Here is an 11,053-nt window from a genome sequence, read left to right on the forward strand (position 1 = left end):
ATGAAATAGTTACTTATATTAATTGGTTAATAAAATATAAAACAGTGAAGATGAAATTAATGAGTTACCATTTCTTTTGGTCACATCAGAGGAAAACAAATGGTGAGGCACATTGACGGTTGACGTGTTTTTCTTGGCCATTCTTTTTAAAACACCACTTGATTTGTTAAGGCAATAAAGCTCAACAGTACAGAAAAGGCAGAGTTTTGAACTCGCATATGTGCTGCTTTTCGCACAGGCTAACAAGGTATGACACTCAAGTACACACTCGGCATTGACTTTAGGTTGTACCTTTGGTCGAACATACTCTTTGCTCCTTTCTTTTAGAAAAACAAAGTCAATCAGTCTTATATTATCCACCAGCCAGCTGTACCTTAAAAGCACTTGGTCATCACAATATTGGTCAACTTTCAATTAGCAGTACCAGATATAACAAGTCTAGTATGGCATTAAAAGCCAGACTAAAAGGAATTTGGGGATGTAGTGGTTTTCTGAGTCTGTAGTGTGAGGCAGAAAGTGCTTCAAAATATATATGTGTCTTTGGCGAGTCACCAAACTCCTGGATATTACAAAAACTGTTGTTGAAATTTAAAGCAAAAAAAAAAAAGTCAAATGAGCACAAAATAAAAAAGACTTGAGCAGTGATGCAAGTATTCACCCCAAATTCATGCACTTAGTTTAATTAAATATTGAAGAGTTCTCCACAGAAGGCAACACTAATTTGAGTTACATATAACAGGAACCTTCTCATGATTAGACTTGAAGAAATCTGCTGTGAAATCCATTTATTTACAAAGAAACAAAATAACAAAAAGCACACTGATTTTAGAGTTTTGAACAGTTTGTACCAAACTTTCTTCTTGGTTGCGCTGAAGATGGGAGAATAAAGTCTTGATTGCCTGCTGACGTACAGTTAAGACACAGGCATTCATAAAAGATGATTCAATTCAATACTTGTCTTTAACTCCATGGGCTGTTTTCAAGTAAATAAATGAACGAGACAGGAGGAGTTGGGAGAAATAATATCAGTATCATTGAAAGCAAAAAGGAGGCAGTGTTTGTGGTCTCAGCCTGTCTCAGTGAGATGAAATGATGACCGGCCGAAGGGTGATTTCCTTCTTTTTTTGGTGCAGTGGTTGATTGGCCATCGAGAAGGCTCACATTTTATTGAAGCACTCTTTGGCGTTGGACCACACTTGTATTCCCTGAGAAAGCAGAGAGGTGGCAGAAAATGAGAATGTTTGAATTATGAAGAATGTTATACAGAAAAAAAAAAAAAAAAACTGAAATGAGAATGCCAAATCATCAAAACTTCTAAATACATAAAGATAATTTATTGGGGAAAATATGAGAAGTGTACCTTTTTACACATGCTGATCTGCATGATGGCATAGCTGATCAATGCTTCACGCAAGTCTTTTTCCTTCTGCTCATTAAACCGCTCAATGTCGTTCCATGCTTTCTCCACAAACTCTCTGACGACACAAACACAACCTATTATCAGTCTGTCTGTCAGGAAGAAACACAACCGAGGATAAGTGAGAAGAAGAGGAAACTAACAATGGATGATTTTGTATGCTCTTCAGTTATTCATGTGCTACTTCCTCTTTTTTTTGTATTCACGCAGGTGGCTTTTGTATATGAAACCGCTGACTAGACAGGCAGCTGTGCAACATCATAGAAATGCATTTTCGACTACAGGGCTGAAAGCAAGACTCAGCAGGGTTTGTTTGGCAGGGTCAAGCGTCTAAGCAGACACAGCGTGGCAGGTAACCGTGTCAACGGAAAGAAAAGACAGGAATTGTGGACTCAGTCCTTCACTAAGATGAAACTCAAATAATGACTCACAAGAGCTTAAAAGGTAGCAAAGTCTTTGTTTTTGTCTCACGCTGACTGCATGTCATCAATAATTTCTCCATTAAACATTGGCCATTAAATGTTGACTGAGAGATATGCACAATGAAAACCTTTGAATGCATAAAACACAAATCTAGATGTCTGCATATCTGAATAACTTGCAATGTCATGATAACCATTTTCTCAGCAATATACAGAAATGTGCATTGTCTTTCTGTTCTGGATTCAGAGTTAACATGGACCCTAAAAAGTGAGCTGCCTATGCAGAAAAATAAGTTAATTCAATTCCAAGAGCATGTTTTCATTCCAGTCAATAAAATTAATCAGAAGTGCTATCGCACCCCCCCCCCAAAAAAAAAAAAACTGACAATGAATAGAGAGACGGTGTGTTCCAGCTCGCCATGAAAATGAACGGAAATACCTACAGTCCAAGTTATGCAATCTCCCAATTGGTACATGCACTACTGTGACTGCATAATAAGCCCCAGGGTTTTTGGCAGGTTCTTGAATTTCTTTAGGTAAGAATATCATGTGTTACTTTATGAGCTCTTTCACTTTATCATATAGTAAGACGAGTTCTACTTAATCAGATGGTTGTTTTTAATTCTACAGGTCAGGCAATCAAGACAGGAATGAAAATGAACCCGAGAACGATTGCTTGATGATATGAATCATTTAAATTAGACTAAAAAAGTAAAAACAAATATAATCCGAAAAGGGACAAATACTCCTAAAGCCTTGGTATTACTCAGGTATTCACTTAAAAGGCTGTTTCATATTATGAACTGCAACTTTAAAAAGTTTAAGCATGAAGGAAGGCCTTACTGGGACTCTGCGTTCTTCTCCTTCAGAGCGTCCTCTCCCTCTTGGATACTCTGTTCCAGGGCTGCCACCTTGCTCTCCCTCTGCTCCTGAGTCTCTTGGCCAAATAATTTACTGGTCATTCCCTTCAGAGAAAAGATGCGCACCGTCTGCATGCACACACAAGAAAAGAAAGGACCGTGTAAAGTGAAAGCAGAGTCAACACATTGCTAGTTGCACAACTATTCCAAACTTTAGTTACAAAAATGAAATAAAATAATCAAATACATCACTGGTTAAAAAGTCTTACTGGTGCGTTTTGAATTGGACAGATGTTTTTATTTGGTTCAAATGAGTGAGAAAGAAGTTGTTGTCGTTGTTGTTACCCCAGTCTCCAGCTCTTCCTTCTGCTGCTTCTTGTAGGAGAGGTCCTGTGCTGCCATCTCCAGCTCGTACTGGATCAGCTCATGTTTTCTACAGACTGACCTAAAACACACACAATTTATTTTAAATGCAAAAAGTAAAGAAACTTGAAATTAATATTTGTTCCAGCCAATGGAATTCCTTAAAGTACCTAATGTAAACATAAGGATTAGAAAAAAAGGACATGTAATCTTAATGCAGCTCCATTAACAGACAGATGTTCTGACAGGATGGCAGCGTTGCAGATGTTCCAAACAGGAACACAGTAAAAGGCTCTTAGAGGACATGCATTATCGCTTACAATTTGTTGTGGCTTGGCAACTGTGCAACAGCAGCACCAGCTGCTCAACTGTGCCATAAGCTGCTACCCACATGTTTTTAATTCATCCTTAAAAACAAAATAAAGGCAAACGGAACTCTGCTGATACACGGGACACAATGTGAGAGTTAGGTAAACCAAACAGCCAACTGGGAGATGAGGAAAAACCGTCGAGCCAACTGAAAGGCAGAACGCCCACCGGTTCACAGTGTTTGCATTATGTCAAGCCTTCCAAGTGGTAACTGGGGTTTGATTTTCTATTATGTCTTACATAATCAACACGGCCTTGATACATGTACAAAAATAACTGTAGCACTCTTGAGTAATCATTAATTTTTAAGGATACTTTGAGGTCTTGTAGAATATCTGTTACACAGATAAACAGACTTGTGGACCGTTTGTATACTTTATTACACATATTTTAAAATATGAAGTAAGCATTTCAAAAAGCAGCATGTTTGCTGGGTTTTTTTTTTTACCGTTATAAAAATTACAACTCAAACTATGTGTGACAAATGCCAACTACTATTTGTTCTTCTGATTTTCCCTGTACTATGATTAATACTTTGCACATTCAAGTAGTTCTACATGGAAAACACAAACATTTCAGGAAAAAAAAAAAAAATCCAAACCATTTATTAAAAAACAGCAGCAAAAAAACAAACAAAAAAAAAAAAATAAGAAAAAACAGTAGTACTGATTTTTAAAGCTCTTTGACAGGCAGGTGACTCTGAAGCAAAATGGAGGATAACATTTTACGGCTGCTGATTATAGGAGTTTCAATCTTTTACAGTAATTTACCTGACAGCTTCCGTGTAGAAGAGGTATTCCTTCAGCTGGTCTGCATAGTGCTCTTCTTCTTCAAGAATGTCATCTATTGATGCAGCATACCTAGACACAAATAGAGGCATTTGTGTAGAGATAAGCTAAAACAAGATATGCTGTATCAGTGTGTGTGCACACAGTGCTAATCTGTAACTTTGATAAAATAATCAAGTTTTACCAGAAAGGTAAAAGTTAGAAAGTCTCAGGCTGCTACTCACGTATCCATGTGATGGCCAGCACTCTGCAATCCGTCTCCCATTTCTTTTTCTATAGCACTCCACTCACTGAAAAACAAAGTTTTGAGCACTGATTTACCCCAACAGTTCTCTTTATTTTGTTAAAGCAATATGAGTTTTAAATAATTATTTTTTCTCTATATTCTCATATATTGCTCTGCAACTACATGCTTGGATTAGTAATTACCTTTAAAATGTTTAAAATAGCACTTAAAGCATCACATTTCTGACAAATGTAATTTTTAATAAGAATGTAAAATATTTACAACATCAAAACCTTTTAATGTAATTGTTCAATTTAGAAAAAAATGCTATAGATAATAGTTTCTTACCTGAAAACTCTGCCATAGTTAGCATGAACTTTATAAACCCCATAGAGTCTGTCTGCAACTCGCTGGAATAACAAACAGCAACATGATTTTTTTTGTTTGTTTGTTTGTTTTATTTACCTTAGGTGTACTATTAATTTCAGGATTTAAAATTGCATTCCAATTAATGTCAGAATATTCACTAAAAATGTCACATGGTGCCTAATTAATGAGTACTGCTCCAAAAGCTAGAAGGCTAACAGCAAATTACATACAGGAATTAAAAGACTGAATGCCAGTTTATGTTAAAAATTATTCACAGACATATTACAAGCATAGATCTATAAAAACAAAATATCAGCTAGGCATGTATATTTGATTATCTGTGTGTATTTGATTATCTACAGCGTTTCCAAACTTACCGCTCTTATCCTGAGTAACTGAGAGATGACGGTGCTCAGATCCTCACTGTAGTGTTTCAGAGCTGTGAATCGCCTAAAAACATGACAAGTCATCATTTGTTTTGCAGTTTATGCTAAACTTTGGTTTAATGATGCAAATATCAAGTAAATGTGTGATGAATCACTTTTTAAAACCACTCTTTATCTTGCAACCGATTTGGCTGCAGTCCTCATGGATTTTGTTTAAAATAAAAGTGTAAGCTTCAGCTCCAGAAAACTCACTGTGATTTGCTGGAGTTCAAATTCTTTTAGTAAGAAACAACAATTTCTAGGCTGACAGGTGTCTCTTTCTTTTCTTTTCTTTTCTTGAATTTCTTTAGACAGAGGTGTGATGTGTTGCTTTGTGATCTGGTTTAGCCTATTTTATGTTGTAAGATAGTTTCCATTTCAGTTAATTAAAAAACAGCTTTCCACCTACTTGTCAGGATTCTTGACTCTGAACATGGCACTTAATGACTTTAATCTGGAGTCCGCCTTTTGGAAAAGAAGAATTTTTTTTTTTTCTGTTTATATATGACAAATAGAAAATCTACAGATTTGATGAGATTTAATATCATAAGACAAAACAACTACTAACACTAAGCAAATACATTCAATCACAGTAACTTGACCCAACCTTGTCTTGGAAACCTGTCTCCAGGACTGCTTCTCGCCATCCCTTCTCCTAAGGACATTCAGAGAACACAAGGCAGACAGAGATAAGAGTCGGAGGTCGACACCATCACTTCAAAAAATTAAAATTGAAAGTGAAAAACAAAAGGTCAAAACTGTGACCTTTTAAGTCAGAGTATACATACTGCTGTACCTGTGTATCATTTATCCTTTCAAAATAATACAACATAAAATTAACAGAAGAGTTACATGAAAACTGCTAAATGGAAACCTTATACTGAGTCTGACATAGCTCAGTGGCAAATGATCTTCAGCTAAAATTCAGTTTTGTTTTTTTTTTCACAATTGACCCGAGTCACAAAGCAACATTTGTATCACTTTTCTACCTCAGGTTTTAGATCTGCTAAAAAAATGTTCAAGACGTTAAGCAACAGTGGACTAAAAAAGGGTCATAATGAGTTGTCTATTTGGTTACAAACCTCTGTGAGAAAGAGGAAGAAAATGTTATCGTTTGACAGGACAGGATGTGATGCAAGACGCAGCAGGAAGTTTTCCAGACCAACCCTCCGTCGCTCTACAAAATCTGGGTCGAGGTTATCTGCTGAAAGCTTGTGCCACACAAACTCTGCCTGCAAGAGACGCGGTCAAATCAACACATCAAAAGTAGTAAAGGTAAAAACACAGATCCAACGATTTCCATACTATGAAACTAGTTTAATTAGTAGTACATAGTTCTACCATCACTTCAATCTCACTCACCCTTTTCTCTGGCAGTGGAGGGACGATGATGTAGGGATATGTGACCAGGAGATATGTTCTGAGAAGTTCAAACTCACTGTAGCGTCGCCACAACGTGTCAGGTGCAGCTGGTGTACCTTCTTCTGAGACGGATTCAGCCGGCCTTCAGGCAGGAAAACAAATGGGATTAAACAGCAGAAAAGGAAAAAAAAAAGAAAAAGAGATATGTCACCCTAATGTTTTAAGTGCATGTATAACATGTATGAAAAAGCATACATGCTTTACTGATCCTGCAGTTATCAAAAAATAACTACAGTATTTATAAGTCTGATGTTTTTGATGGTATTCAAATTTGATGGATGATTTTCATGCAAGTGTGATAAAAAGGTAAAAGCAGAAGAAATCTGTTGAGTGGGTTAATGGTTTTCTACTGCATTGCAAAAATTTGTTACTGTGAGTGCATTATGCCAATAAATGTGGTATGAGTCAACCTGTTGTGTTTATCCACACCCCCGTTTTGAACCTGTTTGACTGAAATGCTTCTGGTACATTGGTTAACTGAAGAAAGCACGAGCAGATATGATCAGATATGCATCAGTTCATAACCTACCGTGTTTCTATGAGGTAGACAGTGTAAGTTTCTTGCATGTTGACCGTGTTCTTTCCTGTCCTCTTATCTGCCTCTGCCACGCTTATCTCCATTTTCTTCAGCAGAGCCGTGCCTCTCTCCACCATCTAAAACCGGAAATATGAACCAGAAACATGAGCAAGAGCAGCAGAGTTACGGCAATGCAAGTTCAGGTGAGCAAAAAGCTCTGAGTGTTTTGAGCAAAACACAGTACAAATATATACAACAGTCAAATAAGTAGGGAAAAAAAATAGACCTTGTCATTTAGTTTATGATATGCAAAAAAAAAAAAAAAAAAAACCCGCGGAGCACATGAGTCACCTGGATGAATATAAATCTCATTCAAAGTAAACAAAACTTCCTGTTTCGGCTGCTAACGGGCAAGCTAACACCAAGAGCAAAGTTTAAAAAGTTATTGAACTCTCTGAGCACACGCACTTGGAGCGTATTTTTCTAACATTTATAAATGTTGAAATTATCGCTGAATCAAACCTTCCATAAAACCGTGAATTCTTCTTTGAAAACCCAATGGAAAAGTATGCGCTGCTAAGCATAATTCGGCTAGTTTAGGCCATATGGGGAGTGTTTTCTCTCGGGATAACTTGAAGTTGCTTGAAAAAAAAAAAAACTTCGCTAATTTAAAAAGAATAAAATAAAAATACAACCGTGTTTATTAAGTTGTTTTCCGACTCCGTTGAAGTGATGTCGGTGTTGCAAATCACTGCTACCTCGTCGCTACTTCCAGAGTCTGCCATGATCATCTGACTCCTGCTGTTATTGCTGCTGCTGTCAGCTGAGCTGGCAATGCGCATGCGCACTACAGAAAAAAGCCCTGGAAGTTCCAAACTGGGCTTAACATAATGAATAAAATTATAAGAAATACAGAGCATACGAATAAAGAAGTCACTCATAATTTGGAATCAAATAAAGAAGAAAAATGGTTCAGTTATCATGTATTCATTTACTCGAGCAATGTAAAGCACGTCTTTTTTTTTTTTTTTTAATAAAAAAAATTGTAAGAATTTGAAACACTACATAGTCCATACCAGGACAATAATAGCACAACAAAATAAGAGTACAATTTCTTTTCCATTTTTCAGTTGACAGAGTTTTGAGTAAATGTAACACCACAATAGAGAATAATATTATTGACAATAACAAAATAATTCTACACTCCTACAATACTGATTTTATCATAAGTTTATATGACTTTCTTAATGTTTTAATTGTTCTGCATGATTAATGTTTTCACCCTGAAGCCTTGTCTTTGGCAAGACTGACATCTACTGGTGTTACATTAACGTAGTGATTTGTTTTTCCCTTGGTTCAGTTATGCACTGTTTGGATTCTCATTTTGACCATAAAAGCATACCAACTTTTGAAAATGTATAACATGAATAAATAAATAAATAAATAAATAAATAAATAAATAGAGAGAGAAAAAGAGAGGGAGAGAAAAAAGGAAAGAAAGAAATAATGAAAAGAAGAAAACAAAACCATTTGATCTATGATCGATTGTCAAATATAAACCACAAACCTAGATGTATTTTCATTGGTACTGTGTGACATACATGAAAATTAATTTGCTCATAAGTTTGAAGTGGAAGTAAATTAATACCCAGTTTCCAGATTCTTTTAACACATACAAAACCATGGCATTCTTTCAGCCTCCTGAGTCAATACTGAGTGGATCCAAGTTTCACTGCAGTTGCAGCTGCAAGACCTTTACCAGTTTTGTCCATCTTGACAAATTTACTGAGAATGTTTTCACATTTTTGAGAATAGCTTATACCCAGTCAAATATCAGATGAAGTGTATCTGGAAGCATCAAAATAAAATTATATTTTCACATTGCATGAGTCTGCAATTGGGCCATTCTAAAATTAATAACTATTTTTTATATCACCCCAATAACTCCAGTTGCATGTGACTGCATATTGTCATGCTGATAGATCTTATAAATCTACCAGGTCTTAAATTATTCTGCACTCTGTCCATCTTCCCATTAATTCTGATTAGTTCTTACATGCCTGCTTGAGAAAATCATTTCATCAGCATGATGCAACCACCACCATGATTCATTGTGGGGATGCAGGGTGATGATCTGTGTTAGCTTTTCTCCAAACATGTAAGTTTATTTATAGTCTAGAAAGTTATATTTTGGTTTCATCTGATCAGATGAAACCAAAACCATACAGAAAAAACCATGTATTTTCTGTATTACCTGCATCACTTATGGAAAACTTTAAACAAGATTTTATATGGCTGACTTTACATAATGGCTTTTATTTGACCTCTTGAACGTAAAGGTTATGAATATAAAGCACACATATAATAGAGGTGCAGACATCTTCTCCAGAATTACCATAGGTTTCAGTGTCAGTCCAGTCTGCTCAGATGGCCATGTCTTAATAGATTTGCAGCTTACTCGTTCTATTATCTGATGGTGGGTGGAACAGTGCATTGTGAAATGTGCAAAGCTAAAGAAACAATTATGCTTCCTAACCTTACTTTAAAATTCAGAATAACTATTTCTAACTTGTCTCATGCGTTCCGTGGACTTCCTGTTGCTGCTTATTCACTAATTATGTCTAATAAACCTCAGAAGCCTTCACAAAAAATCAGTACTGATCCTGACATCAAGCTACACACAGGGTTTGATGAGAATAAAGGTTACTGAATAAAAATCTGAAGTGAGCACCACACTTTTTAGATAATTTTAAATAAAACTGAATGCAAAATCAACCTTTAACAATGTGGTCGTAATATTACAAACAAAAAAAAAAGTATAGGTTGAGATACTTTATCATCAAATTTGTGTGTTGGCTTTTTTGTAGAGCTCACCTTTTATTTTAGATTGTTAGAGAAAACAGTATAAAACTTTCCTTTGGCTCAAGAAAATAAGGCGACTAAGGCCCAAAACAGTGTCAGAAGCACCATGGCTCAGGTTAGGTTGCCTTTAGAGCAACATTGTAAGTCTTCTGCAAAAATAAAAAATAAAAAGACATTCTGAGGATTTTTAGTGAATCTTTATAGACCCACATCTTTTTGAGTGGAATGTGGGATAACTCAGGCTAGCAAACAGAACCGGGATACGACACTTGAGTTCCTGTGGTCACAATGTTGTGCAGTGTTTAATGTTTAAAGAGAAGGGTGGGGCAGCATTTAGTGAGGAAACATTTTGTATAATTCCACTGAAAGAAGCTGAGTGTTGGGATGTGACACGGATGAAAAGGAGAACGAGGTGAAGTGAAACTGCTCAAAAAGGGGAGAAAAAGTGCCACACTGAATTGCTGTAAAAGGATCAGTAGTGCACACTCACCAGGTATGGAGGGGTTGAGGGGGTAATGGTGGGATGTGGTTTGGGGCTGCAGCGTGTCCGGAAACCCAAAGCTTGTGCTGTGACCAGCCGTTGTCTCAGCAGCAGCATAGTTCCCATTCTTTCCTACCACTGACCTCAAACCAGTCACCACAACTTCCTGTCCGGACACATGGGCATTCACACATATTGACACACACACATCAAGACCAATTTGACTTACTATAATTGGCTACTTGACAACTTTTTACAACTGTCTGACCAACAGAAGCAATAATAGCAATTTATATTGCACTGTGTGTGCATGTGTGTGTGTGTGTGTGTGAGAGAGAGAGACAGAGAAAGGAAGGGAGGGAGGAAGAAAACAAGACAGAGAGTCAGACAGAGAGAGAGAGACAAAGTTAGAGAAAGAGAGTTTTCACATAATATTTTTGTGTATTTCCTTGATTACTGCATATTTATTTAAAATTACACAATGTTTTCACTGTGATTTAAAAGCCAAGTGTGTCACAGCACTGACGAATGG

At 36.5% G+C, this 11,053-nt stretch overlaps 1 protein-coding gene across 1 annotated transcript; it reads right to left on the reverse strand.

Moving 5' to 3' along the window:
* Nucleotides 1-768: 768 nt before the first annotated feature.
* Nucleotides 769-8,134, reverse strand: LOC106961418 (sorting nexin-4-like). Its single transcript, XM_015055146.1, has 14 exons — nucleotides 7,874-8,134; nucleotides 7,191-7,315; nucleotides 6,602-6,743; nucleotides 6,322-6,471; nucleotides 5,847-5,894; nucleotides 5,649-5,704; nucleotides 5,192-5,264; nucleotides 4,794-4,855; nucleotides 4,444-4,509; nucleotides 4,202-4,291; nucleotides 3,045-3,144; nucleotides 2,683-2,828; nucleotides 1,361-1,475; nucleotides 769-1,205 (listed from the first exon to the last, which is right to left on the reverse strand). The coding sequence occupies exons 1-14, from the start codon at nucleotides 8,117-8,119 to the stop codon at nucleotides 1,158-1,160; spliced, it is 1,467 nt and encodes a 488-aa protein (XP_014910632.1). The 5' UTR covers nucleotides 8,120-8,134; the 3' UTR covers nucleotides 769-1,157.
* Nucleotides 8,135-11,053: the final 2,919 nt, after the last annotated feature.

This window comes from Poecilia latipinna, unplaced genomic scaffold (genome assembly GCF_001443285.1).
Source record: "Poecilia latipinna isolate Pla-1442-1.1 unplaced genomic scaffold, P_latipinna-1.0 Scaffold1298, whole genome shotgun sequence".
Lineage (NCBI taxonomy): Eukaryota > Metazoa > Chordata > Actinopteri > Cyprinodontiformes > Poeciliidae > Poecilia > Poecilia latipinna.